Source organism: Dermatophagoides pteronyssinus, unplaced genomic scaffold, assembly GCF_027571235.1.
Source record: "Dermatophagoides pteronyssinus isolate colony J.1.1.1.1 unplaced genomic scaffold, Derpt_VIB-CSIC_2022.12 sq0010, whole genome shotgun sequence".
Lineage (NCBI taxonomy): Eukaryota > Metazoa > Arthropoda > Arachnida > Sarcoptiformes > Pyroglyphidae > Dermatophagoides > Dermatophagoides pteronyssinus.
In genome coordinates, this window is record NW_027461534.1 from 1006813 (window position 1) to 1024794 (window position 17982).

A 17982-nucleotide genomic window follows, 5' to 3' on the forward strand; every position below is an offset into this window, starting at 1 on the left:
AAATAGTCGGATTTAAAGATGAATGATTAGAATTTCAAAAAGAAAAACAAAAATTATTATCATCATCATCATGTAATCACAATATATCTCTGAATCTAAATCTGATCAAGATTCACAAGAACCATAACCAAAACTATAAAGGGAAAAAAATATTTTCGCAACAGGTGTGATATGCAGATTTCTTTTTCGGTTTTTCTTTCTTTTTTTTTACAAAATTTCTCTGGTCATTTATAATTTCAAAATTTTTGTGTGTGTTATGGTAATATTGTTCAACCATACACGCATCTTTGTTACATAATTGCTTTTTTTCGGTTTCTCTTTTATTTTGATTTTTTTGGTGGTCATCTGGTCATCGGTGTCGGTCAGTATTGTTATCAGTAACAAAACATATTTGCATCAATTTTTTTTCAAGCCAGAAGTGTCAAACATCTATAGATGAACAAAATGGATTACCCTGACGGGGAAAAAACTGTTCATTGTCTTGTTTCTGTTGAAGATTATCGTGATGATTATGATTGTGATGAGAAAAGAATAACCAATGAACCATGAAGGATTCTATGCTTAATTTTTCATTCACCATAAGCAAAAATGAATTGAAATTGAAAAAATGCTTTTACCGATTTTCGGGAAAAATTTTCGTTTTTGCTTGTTTTTCCTTAAAAAAAAATTCATTTTTCAAAATCATCATCAATCCATTTTCGGTCTGCATTATCATTAAACCTGGGCGGGTTTTGGTGTAGGCAACAATTTTTTTCTGCTTTGAAAAAAATAAAAATAAAATTACCCGAAAAAAATACCTAGTTTGAAAATTTTTTTCCTGTCTATTTTTCTTGACGACAATAAATAAATTGAAAACTTTTTTAAAGTTCTGTTAAGTCAAATGTGTGTGTGTGTATTTGGAATCAATCATTAAATGAAATTTTTTTCTTCAAAAAAAAAAAAAATAATTAAAAATCATTTCACCATAATAAATGATTTACCATTAAATATCATAATCATGATGAAAATGGTGAAATAATTTAATTATCCAGAAAAAAAAGAAAAGATTTTTTCACCAATTGAAACATAACGCCCACACACACAATCATCCTCACACACATGGTTGACTTTGGAAAATTATGTGATGAGAATAATCAATTTTCAAAAAAAAAAACAGTTTTTTTTCAAAGATTTTATCCAATTCAGAATTTACAATTCAATTCAAAATCATTCGAAATAACTTGAAGAATTGAATATCGAAATAAAGACAAACCTTAAAAATATCTTCTTTTTCTTGCATCATCATCATCATCATCATTGTTTTATTTTTTGAAAATACGGATGCAAACTAACAATTATAACAACTAACTTGTTTGTTTGTTTTCGGATTTACAAAAAGATTTGTATTACATGATAATAAATGACAAATTTTATCAGAAATTATAAAACAATGCAAAAACCGGAACTTTTATTTTGATGAATAATTAATTATTTGTTTAAAAAAACAAAATTTGATTTCTTCAAAATGATAATAACATGGGTTTAAACATTTTTTTTCAGGATTTTCCATTGTTGTTGTTAAAAATATCATTGAATCTGATTTATCGAATAATATCGATCAATCGATACAATCGATGATATCGAACAAAACGAAAACATCATCGATATTGATGATGGTCATCGATATTGAATCGGGTAACAGAAAAAAAAATATTCTCTTTTCATCAAATTTTTCATCAATTCCAATGATTTTAAAAGAAAATTGAAAACAAGTTTGTCACACACACACCTTATGTATATCGATCGGTCAAATGTAATAAATTCACACATTGACACAATACAAAAGATGCTATTTTTAATTTTTTTCATTCATTGGAATTTCAAAATTTAACCAACCAAAAATGAAAAAAAGCCAATTTCTTTCGCTCTCTATGACCCTTGTGGTGTTTTTGTTGTTGTTGTTTGATACAAAATGATCCATATTGGTATGTTGCCCACTGTTTTTCATAGGCCTTGTGTGTGTGTGTGTGTGAAAGTGATGTTCATGGTTTTTTTCTCGATTGTCAATCAATTTCATTGTAACGGAGCAAAAAAAGAAATTATTTTTAAATTAAAAGTAAAAATTTTTTCTCTTCTCTCTTTTCTTAACTCGTTTCTACCTGATTTGATGATGATGATATGATCCAAAAAAAGAATGGCGGTCAATAAGTTTTTTTGTTGTTGTTCTGTTGATCTGTTATCATTTTATATGACCATCATCATCATCATCAATCGATCAATATCGATCGATTGACTTATCATTATCATTGTCACATGTGAAGTTTTTTATTTTTTTGGATGGAAAAGTATTTAAAATTTTGATCATTTCGTTTTTGGCTGGTCAATTTTCTCCATCGGTTATTTTTCGATCAAATATAACGAAATAAATGGAAATGGAAAATCTCCTGAAATAAACTTTCTCTGTTTGATAAACTTATCGACAAGTTTTTTCTCCTATATTTGTGATGGATCGTGTGATCTTTAATCCTTATTGATTTGATCATTCAACAAAAAAGAAAGAAAGAAAAGAATTGATGTTTCAACACAAAAAATTGCGGGTGGTTAATTTGTTTCGAACATTCAATTCGATACTATCGATATTTTTTTCCGTTAATGATTAAAATGGAACAATATGCAATATGTAGGCGAATTTACATACCAAATTTCATTTAGTGATGGACAACTGGAAATTTTTTTTTTTTGATCTTAGATCAACAACCCAAATAACATTGAAAAAAAATAACTTTGTGGTTGAAACTTTGTTCAGGTTTATTTTTCCATCTCTTTTTTTTCCAACTGATTAACGCGTTCGCTACCGGAGATTTCGAAAAACACATAGAACTACAGCAAATAAACGACGCATATATGCGTCGCTGGTAGCGAACGCGTTAAAAAAGGTAAATTTTTTACCTTTTTTTTCATTTTCATCCAATGTGATTGATGTGTGTATTTTTTTTAATACTGACGTTTGATGATTCACAATCGATTGTCGTATCGTAGTTATCAAACAAAATAATAAAACATTAATCATTGTCAACTTGGTTTTCAATTTCAACTTGGTTTTTTTTCCAATTTTAAAATCATTATCTTTGTCAGGTCAGGTATTCTCTGGTCAAACATTATGGTCATTTTTTTTGTTGTTGTTTATTTAGAAAAATTCAATGTTTATTAACCTAGAGAAACAGGTAACAGAAAAGAAAAGAAAAGAAACAAAATTAACCCAGAAAATGACGATAATAATAATAATGTATTTGGTCATCAAAATTTAAGTGAAATTTTTTTTTCAATATAAAAAAAAAGGTAATCAACCAACAGAAAAAACCATTCAAATCACAGGACAGTAATAGATTGTTTTTTTTTGAAAAAAATTGATGCAGTAAACAAAAAAAAAACTATTTAAAAATGATGCAGAAACCATCAATTGACAATTTTGATGCATCAATTTTCCAAAAAAAAAAACTTAAATTATTCAACGAATCATTTTTTTTCTACTAAAATTCTCAGATTGTTAAAATAAATAAACCTTTTTTATATTTGACAAAATCAACAAACGAAAAATCAAAAATCAATCCGTATTTGTTGTTCTCTGGTTTGTTGTTGAGATGGTTTCAGATTGGATTGGGTGAACATTTTCGCCCAACAACAACAACAACAACAATGAACCAAATATAAAAACGATGATCGATTGTCGTTGATGATGATGATGATTTGTTTTCATATAAAAGTTGGTTATGGGTGGTGTTTGTGGTTGAAAATTCCCCGATTTCATTTTTTTTTGTTTCGCAATGATTCATTTGAAAATATCAATCATCATCATCATCCGATCTATTGATAATATATTTTCTGTTTGAATTGAATACGGAAAAAATTTTTGACCCAAAAAAATGATCAAAACAAATATATAACAATAACCGAATGAAGAAGAAGAAAAAAATAGAATGAAATCAAATGCAAACAAGCAAAAAAAAATGTCTTTATAAAACATCTGTTTTTAGGATGTTTAAATTTCAATAAAATCTTAATATTTTTTTTCCAATTGAATAATTAATATTTGAAAAAAACAACAACAACAACAACAACGGAAACGGTTATCTGTTTATTATTGTTTTTCTTTCCCGTTTCAATGATATAACATGACATGACATGATGATTAACATTGATGATTATGATGATGATGATAATGATTATGGTGATGATAAACGATAACTATGCTGAAAAATGATGGAAATTAATGAAAAACTAATATATGAAAACAATAGTATATCCGCATCATCATCATCATCATCATGAATGAATGTTTGATTGGTCGGTTGGTTGTTTGATGAGTATAAAATCATCTTGAAACTAATTTGTTTTCATTCATCATGTGGAAATTCGTTATTCGTTGATTACATCGTTTTGGAGAAGAAAAAAAAATAACATTCATTTATGAACAAATTATCAGATGAACATGAAACAACATTGATTATCAAATGGCACGCATTCTTTACCATTATCTTCTTCTTGTTGTTGATGATACACAGTTATAATTGTTTGTCCATATAGGAAATCAACAACGGGAAAGAAAATGATTATCATCATCGTAATCATCAAAAAAAATTATTTATTTATTTATCTTCATGTTCCTTGATTATTAATCATCCTCACACATTTTGTTAATAATAACAATAACCACAACAATCGATAATAATAAAAGATTATAATTTTTCGTTATCGACAAATTAAATCTTATTTTTCTTATCATCTTTATTGATAATGATTGAAACATCAGCAGTATATCGAATCAAATTTGAATAAGTAATAAATCTATCCATGTTCAATCCGTCATTATTCATTTAATATGAATATATCATTTGATAATTTGATGTTTTATTAATTTTTTCAGGTAATTTCAATTTGCAAACTTTTTTTTTGTTGTTGAAAAAAATGCAATAAATTTTCATTTTCTTTTGTTTGACCAAAAACATATCAACATTCGATTTGATCAGATTGGATAAATTTTCAAATGAACATTCGATTTGCGCAATAGCATTGATGTGCATTCTTTCTTTCTTTTTTTTGGCCAAATGATTCGAAAATTCAAAGAAAAAAGAAAAACTATCACCACCAATTTCATTCGCGAAATTACATGTTTAACAACAAAAAATCTTAAATTCATTTTCATAAATTGAATAATGATTGTCGTTTTTTCTTTTCATTCTATTATCAACAATGGATTGATTGAAGTGAAAGAAAAAAATCATTCAAATCATTATTTATGTACCATCATTTTCATTCAAAAATTTTGGGTAAACATTCGATAAATGGTTATATGTGGTTCGAATTCGGTGTGTGAGTAATTGGGGTACAATTATTATCATCATCAATTTTCAATTTGGTAAATAATGAAAAGGTATTGAATTTTATTTTCTATATTCACAAAATATTTGTATTCTGCTTTTTTTTTGAAAAATGATATCAAATTTTGATTTGATTGAAATTATCATTCAGTTAAAAAAAAATTTTGGAAATTGTGAAGAAATTGTGAATTCAAACGATTATGATGATGATGATGATGCAAAATGAAAATGATCGTCAACAACAATCATTAAGAAAAATACGAAAATGAAATCTATCTGAAGTGAAATGAAAACGAAAAAAAAATTTGTAATTCTTTCAACATAACCGACCAAAAAACAACAACAACAACAAAAATATTTTCCGTTGTTCATGTGTTGAATTTTTAAACTAACGAAAAAAAACGATCTAATTTATTGTTTGTTTGTTTGTTTGTTCCGTATCCAGGTTCCAGAACAAAACAGAAAAAACTTTCCAAGAAAACGACAGAAAAAAAATTCGGGAAAAAAAACATCTCGATTTATTATGACCAAAATGATGATGATAATGATGAAAAATATCAACAACAACAACAACAAAGTTCATCCATATTAATCGAATAAACAACAACAACAACGACATCAACGGAATATAAACGGGAAAAATAAAAAACATAAAGTTTGGCGGATTTCTCTCTCTCTCTCTTTCGCTTTTTTTTCTGGATATTCAATGAGAATGGGAGCGGTAATCGCGCCAAAAAAACACTGTTGGTTGATTTGTTGTATACATTGCATTGCTTGTTTGGTCATCGTTGATGATCATCAACATCAACATCGTTGTCTCGTGATGATGATGATGATGATTTTTTCTGACAAAAAATGAACAACAAAATAATTTTATTATCATCCTTTTTTTCATCTAGTTATTATTATAAACAAAATGATGTTTGTTTATTTGATGTCGATTGTTATTTTGGATCAGAAAAAAACAAAAACAAGAAAACAAAACCAAAATAACAATATAACAAAACGGATTATTATCCGGAAGATAATGTTTATAAACAACAACAACAAGTTTTTTTTCTCCTTTTCCCTTCGTTTGATCCAATATATTTTTTTTCCTATATTATCATAATGATGATGGGCAAAATATTTGAATTTTCATAGTTCACATAATTCTTTTTTAGTTTTGTTTTTGTTTTTTTTACGCAGGCGACCAGGTATTTTCATTTTCAAACTTGTTCTTGTTTTCTTTTTTTTTATATATAAAAAAGGCTCACCTGTTTTTTGTTTTAACCAGTTCATTGGTTTTCTATTGTTGTTTTCGTTTCGATTGAAATGGCCAGAAAAAAATCCGGTATTGAATATCGTGGATTATGGATGGAAAAAAAATGGGAAAATAGATTAGAAAGGAAATCTTGTTTTTTAAAAAAAAAAAAGATTATCCCAAATTTTAATCATCAAAAAGTCCAAATAATTATTATTTCAGTATTGATTCAAGAGAGAAAAAATGAAATTCGTGATCCATAAAAAAAAACAAATTGATAAATTCCTTGAAGAAAAATTTGAGGATTTTTTTGCTAAAATTCGAATTCGAATGTTTGCATTCTTGACTTGTTTTTGTTCGCCATCTATCGTTGATCGCTGTCAGTTTTTCTTTTCAATCTAAATATTGATGTTGACCAAAAAAAAATAAAAGTCGAAATACCAGACTTATTATCATCATCAAATTTTTTTTTCATTTTATAGAACATCGGTTAACTTATTTGATTGATGATAATAATTGTGTGTGTGTGTGTGTGTGTGTTAAAAAATTGATTCAAATGAATGTTCATATGTTTTGTTCTATTGTCGTTTTTGCAGACGATGATGATGATGATGATGATGATGATATAATGACTATTTCCGTAATACGCGACAATGGCCAACAAATTTCTTTAGCTAATTCGGGCATTGTCAACATGATCATTGATAAAATAGCTACATCATTGTAATTGGATAATATATTTGTACGAATAGCCATTTCATTAGCTTTAGCCATTTCTATTTTTTGATTTCGATTGATCTAATATTTCAAACAAATCATAAATAAATAAATGATAATAATGGAAATTTTTTTTTAAAAATTATTGATCAAATGTAATCGATACAATTTATTATTATCTACCTTGGCCAGACCAATTTGTTGAATTTTTTCCGTCTCTGCTATGGCCATCATTAAATGGACATTTTTTCCAGCATTAGCATCGATACGAATTCGATCAGATTCATTATCGGCAGGTAATCGTACATCTGATATTAATTTTTGATTGATTAGTTCACTTTCTAATTGTTCTAATTGAATTGATTTTTGTTTTTTAATTAATTCAATTTTTTTCTCTTCTAACCGTTGAATTTGTTGAATTTTTATCGATTGTAATTCATATGCTAATTCAGTTTCCGTTTTTTGTCGATTCAATTCACAATCATATTCAAATTTTTTCACTTCATATTGTTGTTTGGCTGTTTCGATTTTTATTTTCGATATCAATGATTGATTTATTGATTGTTGTTGACATTCAGTTTCAATAATTCTGATATCACGTTCAGATTCGATAATTTTTATTTGAGCATCTTGTTTCACTTGTGCTATTCGTGTTCGTCCTAATGAATCAAGATAATCAACATTATCATAAATATTATTGATTGTTAAACTAACAATATCGATGCCCATATTATTCAAATCTTTGGCTGCTAATTCACGAATTAAATTTGCAAATTTTATTTGATCATTACAGATTTCTTCCACTGATAATGTACCTGACAAAAAAAAATCGATAAACAACAAGTTAAAAATATCTGAAGTTTTTTTTCACTTACCAACAATAGTATGAATATGACCTTCTATTGTTTTTCGTAGAATAAAACGAATCTGGCTAATTGTCATACCAAGAAATTGTTCAGCTGCAAATTTTAATCGATCCAATCGATTTGTAATACGACAATGTATAATAGCTGTTACACATAATGGTACACCATATATAGTTTGAACATTTTGACAATTTGTTTTGATTGTAAAAATTTCCAATGATAATAATTGTACATTATTGATCCACCACCATATCCAACACCAAGTACCAATTATCATACGTTTATGTTTTGATTGACAACAACCTAAACCACCGGTTATGATTAATGCTTCATTTGGACCAACAACATGAATATTTCCCATTTTTTCTTTTTCATATCCATTCGAAATTAACATTCATTAATAAATGAATGTTTAGATCAAAATAAAATCATATAAATTGAGCTTTCTGAATCTATCATATCAACAACAACAACAACCAAATATAAACAAATCCAAAACCAAACAACAGAAACAACTGAAAAAAACTGATGTTAATTTGAAATTGGAAATTATTTTTAACCACATTAATAACTTAAATTTGTAAGAAAAAGATTGCCTGCTGATTATTTACTTGTGTTTGTTTGGAATTATCATCAATAAACAAACAGAAAATAAATTTGAAAAATTAGCAAAAATGATTGCGCAATCGTAAAACAAACAAATGGAATTTGTTTTCAACAACAAAAAAACAGATTGAATTTATTAAAGAATTATTCAAAAAAAATGGTTAGATTTCCAACAAACAAAAAAATTGATTAGTAAAATGATACTTTGCATGTTTCTGTATACATTACATTATAATGTGTTTGTGTGTTTGTATGTTTTTTTTCCATATTTTAATAATAATTTTGGTCGTTTATATTTATGATCTATCATAATCATCATATTGTATAGAGAGTGTGTTTGATTTGTTTTTTATTATCATTATCATTATATGCGGATAATCATTTTATTTCCCCTTTTCTTCCGGTTCTGATGATGATGATGGTCACATACAGAAAATTTGAAATGCAATATACAAACAAAGTGCGAAAAAAACAATATCAGTCAATCAGTTACAATCAATAACAATAAAAAAAAAAATGAATAAAAATTGATGATTATTATTATTATGGACCATATAATGCATCATTACGTAAACGACGCATTACAGCACAATATGTATATGAACAAATAATAACACCGATCCATGTTAGATATGTACCAATATTACCAAAATTCCAATAAATTTCAATAATTAAATATAATAAACTTAATGTTGCAAATATTAATGTTAAATAAAAATAATAACAACATATAGTGAATAGGCCAATAATTGTTAATAAAATTGTTATTGTACAATGTATACGATAATTATTATTAGCTAACATATCTTTATCAAAATATTTTGGAAATAATAATGGTAATATTGTCATTATAATAATAAATAATAATGTCAATATTAATGCCCAACGTATGATGGCAAACCATGAACTTAATTTTACCATTTCTTTATCTTTTCTGTTGAATTATATAACAAACACTGTCCTCTCTATATGTATCTCTTCGTTTTGTTTCGTTTGTTTGTTTGTTGTCAATTTTGAAAATGTCTTGAAACTGTGTTGATTAGGTTAATAAGTGTTTGTTTGTTTGTGTGGGTGTGTATGCAAATGAATAAGAAAAATGCTTGAAGGTTTTTTTTTCGATGATACAAACAAAACGTCACATGTTCGTAAAATATAACAGAATAAACACACGTGTGTCAATCATTATCACAGAAAAATTAGAATAACATTGATGAAACATTTTTTTTTCATTCTATGTCAATTGTCATTTATAATTAACGGAACAGAAAAACGAAATTAATTAGAACAGAATTTGTTTCAATTTGTTTCAATTTTGAATACAAGACACATGGATAAAAATAGGCGAAAAGAGAAAAATTCTTATTTTTTTCTGAAATATCGATAATGACATTTGCCACAATTTCAACCGCAAACAACAACAAAAAAAACGTTTTAAATTTCGTTCATCGAATTTCATTGAATTTTTCGTAGAATAAACTTTTTTTCAATGAAAAAAAAACAAAACAACATTGCAAACTCACACAAGATGATGATGAAAAAAGAAACAACAACGAAAGATAAGTATTTTTTTGAAAATTATTTCAAGTTTGTATCCGTATTACGCTCACACACATACATAATGAATATGCGCTCTGATTCTTTCAAAATGAAATGAAGATTCTATTTTTACCCACAAAATGTTTATATACAAAAGGAATTGGTTGGCAAAAAAAATATATAAAAGTTCAATGTTTGAAACCTAGTATACTGTAATTGTAAGTCTTTAACCAAAAAAAAATATGTTTACATCCCACCCATCCAGCCACATCAATAACAACAAGGAAGAAGAATTGCGAGAAGAGAAAAAAACAACAAATTAAATTAGGAAAAAAAAATAAGAATTTATTCTTTTAAAAAAGTATTTGGCGGTTGTTTAGGCAAATTTTCGGTTTGTAAAATTAGGTTTGCATAACCAGAAAAAAAAGATGCGTCAAGCGTAAACCGAAATATGACATAATCAAATGATGATGATTAAATTGAAAGAAAAAATGGATGGGAGGAAACCGAAAAAAAAATATAATTAGATTTTTGCTTTTTGATATTCAAAATTCATAATGAATTTGCATGTGTGTGACAAGAATATTTTTAACGAAATTGTTCTGTTTGAAAAAAGCAGTTACTTTCAATTGATGATTGAAATCTTGATGCAAAGCATTTGAATGATATAATTTTTTTTTATCATCATCACCATCATCATTCATTATATGTAGGTGTATGATGAATTGTTCAATATATCTTTGTGTTCAAGATTCACACATTTATATCATCACCCCCGTATATGAATAAAAAACAACAACAACAACCATATACGTCAGAGATGTGCAAAAACAATTATATAAAGATGTAACCAAAACCATGCATGTATAAATAGCATATAATATATTCTTTCAAGTTACATAATAACAAACCATAACGGTGTTTGTGTGTGTGTGTGATATGCCATTATGATGATGATGATGATGAACATCGATCGATGCAACAAGTTTTTTTTTGGAAAAATATTTTTTTTAAATAGATAGATTTGCCTTGTTTTGGTTTGGTTTATTTACGCATCATTGAAAGACGAAAAAAAACAACAACAACAAAAAATCCTGATCGTCATCTTTTTTATGTTGTTGTTGATTTACTAATTATGTTGTAATTCATCTTGTCATTTAAGAATTTTTATATTTGTTTGTTTGTTTCGTCATCATCATCTTTTTACATCATCATCAAAATTTGTATGAAATTTTCTTTCAAATTTCCAATATTTCCAAATGATGATCAGCGGTAAATGTTTTTTTTTGTAATGTTTGTATACAAATGACCATCATCATTCATTAGTCATTAGACCTTGGATCCAAAGAATTTTTTTTTGTTTATGTTTCTTGGTACAGGAAGAATAATATTTATTTTGTTTGGCTTTCCTCCCTTCCTGAATCAACGGATATTCACACATTTATTAAATATAGAACCATAATGGAAATGTGACATTTTTTTTTTTTGTTTCTTTCTGTAACTATTATCATTTAAACATTGGTAACATTTGGTCAAAATCATCCCATTTTTTCGTCTGTTGATCCTCTGTGTGTGTTTATGCGATTTAATGGCAAAATTCTCAGGAAAAATTTTTTTTATTTGAAAAAATATAAATTGGTTTCACAGGATCAAATATTGGGTGACAATTGCTCTGGTTTTTTTTTGTTCTGGCTTCTCTTCATTTCTCAAGCAATTGAGAAATGAAAAAAAAATAATGTCATCAGAAATACTTCTATGGATGGATGTATCAAACATACGCATACACCCATTTGCCTTTTTGGTTTTTTGGTTTTTATATTCTCATCATCATATATTTTCTAGGTCGAATGAGTTCTGTTTCATTTTTTTTTCTCTCTCGTCGTCATTATTTCAATTTTTTTTATTATCCTTGTTCCTGGAAATTTGTAAATCAACAACAGATCAAAATTTTTGATTATAATGTGTGTGTGTGTGATGCAAGCGCGTGCTCGAATTTTTGATCCGATATTATTATTTTTTATGTTTGTTTGGCAAGTTTTTTGATACAAAATTTTTATGATATTCTCTTCTCTCTCTCTCCCTCTCTCGCTACGAGTGCGTGTGTGTGTGAAATATTGTAATAAATTTCGGATTATAATCTATCGTTTTTGTTTCTTTTGGTTTCGATTTCAGTCATATAATATTGAAAATTCTATGCAATTCTGTATGTGCATAAGAATCTATTGAAATTGATACATCAAAATGAAAAAAAAATATTCATCAACAATGTTTGAATATTTTTTCTCTTCCACTCCAAGCATATCGCATCATCTATTCCGTGTAAGTTAACATTTGTAGTTTTTTCTGCTGTTAACATTTTCTTTTTTCAATTCATTTCATTTCATCAATTTATCAAATATGATTTCTTTTTCTTTTTTTTGCCATGATTTCATCGTTTTTTTTCTGTGAATCAATCGAATATATCAAACATTGTCTGGTTTTGATGATAATGTTGATGATAGTTACTTTGAATGATGTTTTTGTCAATCAAAAAAAAAAACGAAACATCAACGACAATTTAACAAGAGAATCTTTTTGTTAATCAATATCTTTCATTTTTTTGTTTGTTATTAAATGATTTGATGTGAACATTGAAATTTTTTTCCCGTTTTTTTTCAATTCAATTTTTTCAATATAATGTGTTCGTCTTGTTTGTTTCGTAAAAATGTATTTAGTTTTTCTAATCTCAAAAATATTCATTCGATTAAATGAATAAAATGATGATGATTGATTCGATAATGTTTGTATATCTTTTTTCTACTTTCTCAAACGCATAGGATCATTGAAAACATCCGAGGGAAAAAAATAAAATGAAATGGATCGATCTATCGATCGATTGATTGATTGATTGATTAATCAATCCTGAAGGAAAAAAATAATACTAAAGAAATTCATTTTTTTTCATCATTGTCAATTGCATCGTTTTGAACAACCAAATTTGATTGATGTATGAAATGTTGATCGATCCATCCATCGATTGATTTGATTTATAGCCTAAACTGATTTGATTTCAATCGCTGACCTCTTCATCTTCATCATCATCGAAATCTATCAGCAAAATTTATACACACATTCACCGCATTCATTACATTTGTATCTACCTCGCTTTTCTTTTTTCCCTTTCGGATGTCATTTGTACTCTAATTTTTTTTCCTCTCTTCTCTTTTTCATTCATTGACCACATTTGTCTCCTTGTATGTGGGTGTGTTGGAACACATTTTTTAAAAATTTTTTTCCCCTAAAATTTTCTCTCTTTTTTGGATGTACTTTTAAGGTATGTTTGTTGTTGTTTTCAAAAACAATATTTTTATTGATTTTTTTTTGTTGTTGAAATTTTTAAAATCCAGTTTTAAAGTCAAAATTCTTCGTTTGTGTGCATGTAAACACACGGAAAAATTAAAAAAAAATGTGGATCAAATTTCGATTAAAATTATCAATTCTTTGGCAATCATTCTTTTCATTTCATTTTACATTAGTCAAATTGTTATTATCATCATTTTATTTATCATTATCAAATTATTTAGTGATTTTATCGATTTTTATATTATCCACTTTGATGATGTTCAATAAATTGGATGCAAATCTGATAACAACAACAACAATAACAGCAATAACAACAAAAATTGTACGAATTGAAGAGAAAAATATAACTGCATATAATAATCGAAATTTAACAATATTTTGTCATGCAAATATTGAACATTTAAATGATAATTTATCGTCAAATTTTACGACAAATGCTCGTGTTGTGTTAACATTTATGAATAAACCAAGAGGTTTAAAACCATTACATCAGATGCAAAGTTTTCTACATTGTCATGATCCTTATCGTAAACATTGTTATGGTCAATTTGATTTAGATTTATCCTGTCTTGAAGATCAAATGGATAATAATTTGATTAAACAACAACAAAATTATGAAGTTGAAGCCGCTTGTCAAGTTGATGATGTAAATATTTGTTCCGCTAGATGGATGCTTTCACGGCCATTTGATTGTTTTGATATGGCCAATGTTTTCGTCATTAATGGTATGATTTTAATGGTAAATTTTAAATTTCATTTAATTTTTTTTTGTTTGATCCAAAATAGCACCAAAATTAAGTGAAAAATGTCTTTATATTTCGGAAAATCGTACCGCTGAATGTGGTATAAATCAATATTGTAATACTGATTATGGTATTTGTTTATGTCGAAAATCATATATTGCATCAAATAAACAATGTATTCCACTTGAACAAGGTGATGAATTATTAACATTAATTGTAAATGATTCAAATATAACATCAACATTTGTTAATGATTTGGCATTATCACCGGAAGATTTTGATGATGATAATGGTCGATTAAAATTATCCAAATCAACATTACGTGCAATGGTCATATTTTTATTGATTATTGCAATAATTTTATGCATTGCATTGGCCATCGTTATCATATGGAGGTATGATTGAATCGATTGATTTTTTTCTGTTTGTTTGTTTTTTGTTTTAAATTTCAATAAAATTTTAATATTGAAATTTTGTTTTTTTTTCTTCATCAAAATTCACTTCCTGCCTTTTTTTCACTAACTCTAACTAACTCTGTATAATCATCATCCATAAATCACTAATCATTGTTAATGTCAATAATAATAATAACCGGAACCAAAAAAAAAACATCCAGATTCGATACATTATTTCCTTCATCACATCGATCATCATCATAACCCATGTATTCACTAAAAATTTTGTCTTTCGTGTTCGCTTGCTTCGATCTCATATTGCTTTTTGTTTTGAAAATTTTAATTTTTAATTTCAATTTTAATCACGCACATTCTATTTTTTCAATCAATAGCCGACATTATCGCCGTTTATTGAAAAATGGTGGCCGTTCATCTTCCTCATGATGATTAGTCAGAAAAATAACCTTTGTTAACCGAAATGTGGGTTCCAACGCAAACATATGTCTAATTTGTTTTCTCTCAAATCCTTTCGGACCATTTTATTTGATTTGATTTTTATTATTATTATTATTAGTATATTTTGTATTTGGATTTTTTTTGTCACTGTTATTTTTATTCTGTTGTAATTCTTGTATTATACATTATATGTTGAATAAAATAAAAAAATTTTCTGTTTTCATTCAATGATTTGGTTCACAATATTCACTTAATTCATTTATATCATTGTCATGACGATAATCATGAATATCGACAACAGCCGACATCGATACCGATGGTGGCGGTGTTGGAAAACGTTTTGGTAATGTATGATGTTGTTGTTGATGATTGTCACTATCACCACCACCACTATGATTATGATTTTTATTGTTTTTCGGTGGCAAAAATGTTACCATCTGTGTACCATTTGGATCTTGTTGTTGTTGTTGTTGGTGATCGATAATATTTTCTCCATTATTATCAACCTGTCTCAAATCGGCTGGTAATGAATCGAGCCTGAAATTTTGTTTGGTAGGTTTAATATATGAATTAAATATGATCATTAAAAAAAATTGTTTCAAACACTTACGTTACATAATTTATAGACGTATGACTTTTTTGTCGTTTGATCCATAAACGATCATTATTTTTTTCCTGATGATTTTGTTGTTTTTGTGAAATTTTGCCATTAGAATTATTTTGAAATTTTTTACGATATTCTTTTCGTATGGTTAATGTTTGTTGTACAATATAGATAATCAATACAGTTAGGACAAGAATTATCGATAAAAGAATTATTGAGAATTGTATATAGATATTATTGAATAATGTTGCCATTTTTTTCTCTTTTCACTTTACTTGTTGATTTAAAAAAAAGATTCTTCTTCTTGGTTATTCAAAGACGAGTTTGATCATAATTTTATCATCATCATATGAAAATTATTTGAAATGAAAATGCTTTTCGATGCTCAATGATTTCTTTTCATTCACATCATTTTTTTGTGGTTATTTTATCTTTCTTTTTCTGATTGATTAATTTTTCTTTCGATACAAATTTTGAATTGATAAAAGTTTTTTTTGTCGGTTGCAATCATAGTGAACAACAGATAAAAAAACGCCCAAAATACGAATGTTAACAGCAAAACAATGTTTCAGTTTTTGTTTCTCGGTTTCCAAAAATTCAAACATAATGTGTTAAAATAAAGATGAATACAGCAACATATGTTAATGCAAGCTAGGATTTTATTTTAAAAAAATTTAAAAGAATTTATTTAGCTGAAAGGAAAAAAATTCACTTACATTGAATATAAGTGCATTTGTAATGGATCCTAAAATGCTTACAAATGGACCATATTTTGGTCCCCATGTTAAACGTTGAAATTTATCCACAATCTTCAATTTTGATTTCAATACATAAAAATCAATTTTTTGTTGTTGATCATTTTGAATTTTTATACAATTAATCGATTGTATAATTGGTATTAGATAATATTTTGCTTCATTCAATACTTTTGTCTGTTTAGCTAAACGAAATAATAATCCCAATGTAATGATTGAATGTAGAACAATAGCTGTTTGTGTCATAATTATATGTAACCAATTCAAATCTTTTACTAATAATGCTGAAACACAGATCACATTAAACGGAATACTAATAAGTAAATAACAAAGTAATGCATTTCCCCATAATACATTATAGGAAAAAATATTATCATTACAAGCCAGACTATGTCGATAATAAATTTTATCAATTTTTTCAAGTAATCTTTTCGACATAACAATTTGATCGTTTGATTTTTCATTAATTAATCGACAAATTGTTACAATTCTTGATAATTTTCTATTCAATTGTCCAACTATTCTATTTTGTAATAATGAATTAATTGAACCAAGAATTGTAAAAAATATTCCGCTTTGTATTGCAGTATATGACATATTTATAAATAAAATTGAATCCATTGCTAATAATAAATGAATGATAATCTTTTTAAAATTAAATTCCATTTCATATGTATAAATATGATTATAATCATAACTGATTGCCAAACATAATGGAACTTAACATAATAATATTGATTATAAATTGTTTGTCTCATTTCTAATTCATAATAACTTACAGAATAAAATTTGCATATAAAATACAATTAAATCAGCTTTATACATAATTCGAATGATTTCTAAACGATCATCTAAACCAATATATTGTTTTATGCCTAATGGTTTAATATGTTGCCATTTTTTCATATTTAATTGAAAATCAATTTTATGAATCGATATCGATAATCTTGTCCATAGCCAACATATTGGTTGAAATAGTAATGTAGGCAAAAATTTTCTTACCAGTTTGAATGAATGAATATTTATTTCATAATTTTCATCGAAAATTTTTTTCATTTCTGATTTATTTAGACAACATTGATTATATTGTTGTTTATTAATAACAATCAATTGATATGATGACCAAAATATTTTTTTTATTTTGATTGATGATAATAAGAATATAATACGTCCTAATATACCGAATATAGCAAGCATAAATACAGCCATCAAATAATGACGATATAACATTGAATTTTTATAAATAGAATATCTAAATAATGGTTCAATATGATGATAATGAATAAATAATTCAATATTCGTATAAATACTGATGAATGTTATTATCATTCTTATAGCAAATATTAACATAATAAAGATTTC

At 26.5% G+C, this 17982-nt stretch overlaps 5 protein-coding genes across 6 annotated transcripts; 1 reads left to right on the top strand and 4 right to left on the bottom strand.

Annotated features, from left to right (window-relative positions):
* Positions 1-6806: 6806 nt before the first annotated feature.
* On the bottom strand, positions 6807-8744 carry LOC113792567 (flotillin-2-like). The gene is made up of 3 exons (XM_027342474.2): positions 8193-8744; positions 7501-8132; positions 6807-7398 (listed from the first exon to the last, which is right to left on the bottom strand). The coding sequence occupies exons 1-3, from the start codon at positions 8575-8577 to the stop codon at positions 7165-7167; spliced, it is 1251 nt and encodes a 416-aa protein (XP_027198275.2). The 5' UTR covers positions 8578-8744; the 3' UTR covers positions 6807-7164.
* A 211-nt stretch (positions 8745-8955) lies between these two features.
* LOC142645370 (uncharacterized) lies at positions 8956-10821 on the bottom strand. The gene has a single exon (XM_075821439.1). It carries the CDS (start codon positions 9708-9710, stop codon positions 9333-9335), a length of 378 nt encoding a protein of 125 aa, XP_075677554.1. The 5' UTR covers positions 9711-10821; the 3' UTR covers positions 8956-9332.
* Positions 10822-11130: 309 nt separating this feature from the next.
* LOC113792569 (uncharacterized) lies at positions 11131-15484 on the top strand. Of its 2 annotated transcripts, none has more exons than XM_075821437.1 (5): positions 11131-11597; positions 13142-13638; positions 13712-14392; positions 14454-14805; positions 15198-15484. In XM_075821437.1, the coding sequence occupies exons 3-5, from the start codon at positions 13771-13773 to the stop codon at positions 15247-15249; spliced, it is 1026 nt and encodes a 341-aa protein (XP_075677552.1). In that variant the 5' UTR covers positions 11131-11597; positions 13142-13638; positions 13712-13770; the 3' UTR covers positions 15250-15484. The 2 variants fall into 2 exon arrangements, with proteins under 2 accessions (XP_075677552.1, XP_075677553.1); XM_075821438.1 differs by lacking the exon at positions 11131-11597 and adding an exon at positions 11789-12644.
* On the bottom strand, positions 15314-16260 carry LOC113792570 (uncharacterized). Its single transcript, XM_027342476.2, has 2 exons — positions 15872-16260; positions 15314-15798 (listed from the first exon to the last, which is right to left on the bottom strand). The coding sequence occupies exons 1-2, from the start codon at positions 16117-16119 to the stop codon at positions 15486-15488; spliced, it is 561 nt and encodes a 186-aa protein (XP_027198277.2). The 5' UTR covers positions 16120-16260; the 3' UTR covers positions 15314-15485.
* A 132-nt stretch (positions 16261-16392) lies between these two features.
* On the bottom strand, positions 16393-17324 carry LOC113792545 (uncharacterized). Its single transcript, XM_027342444.2, has 2 exons — positions 16582-17324; positions 16393-16516 (listed from the first exon to the last, which is right to left on the bottom strand). The coding sequence occupies exons 1-2, from the start codon at positions 17284-17286 to the stop codon at positions 16463-16465; spliced, it is 759 nt and encodes a 252-aa protein (XP_027198245.2). The 5' UTR covers positions 17287-17324; the 3' UTR covers positions 16393-16462.
* Positions 17325-17982: the final 658 nt, after the last annotated feature.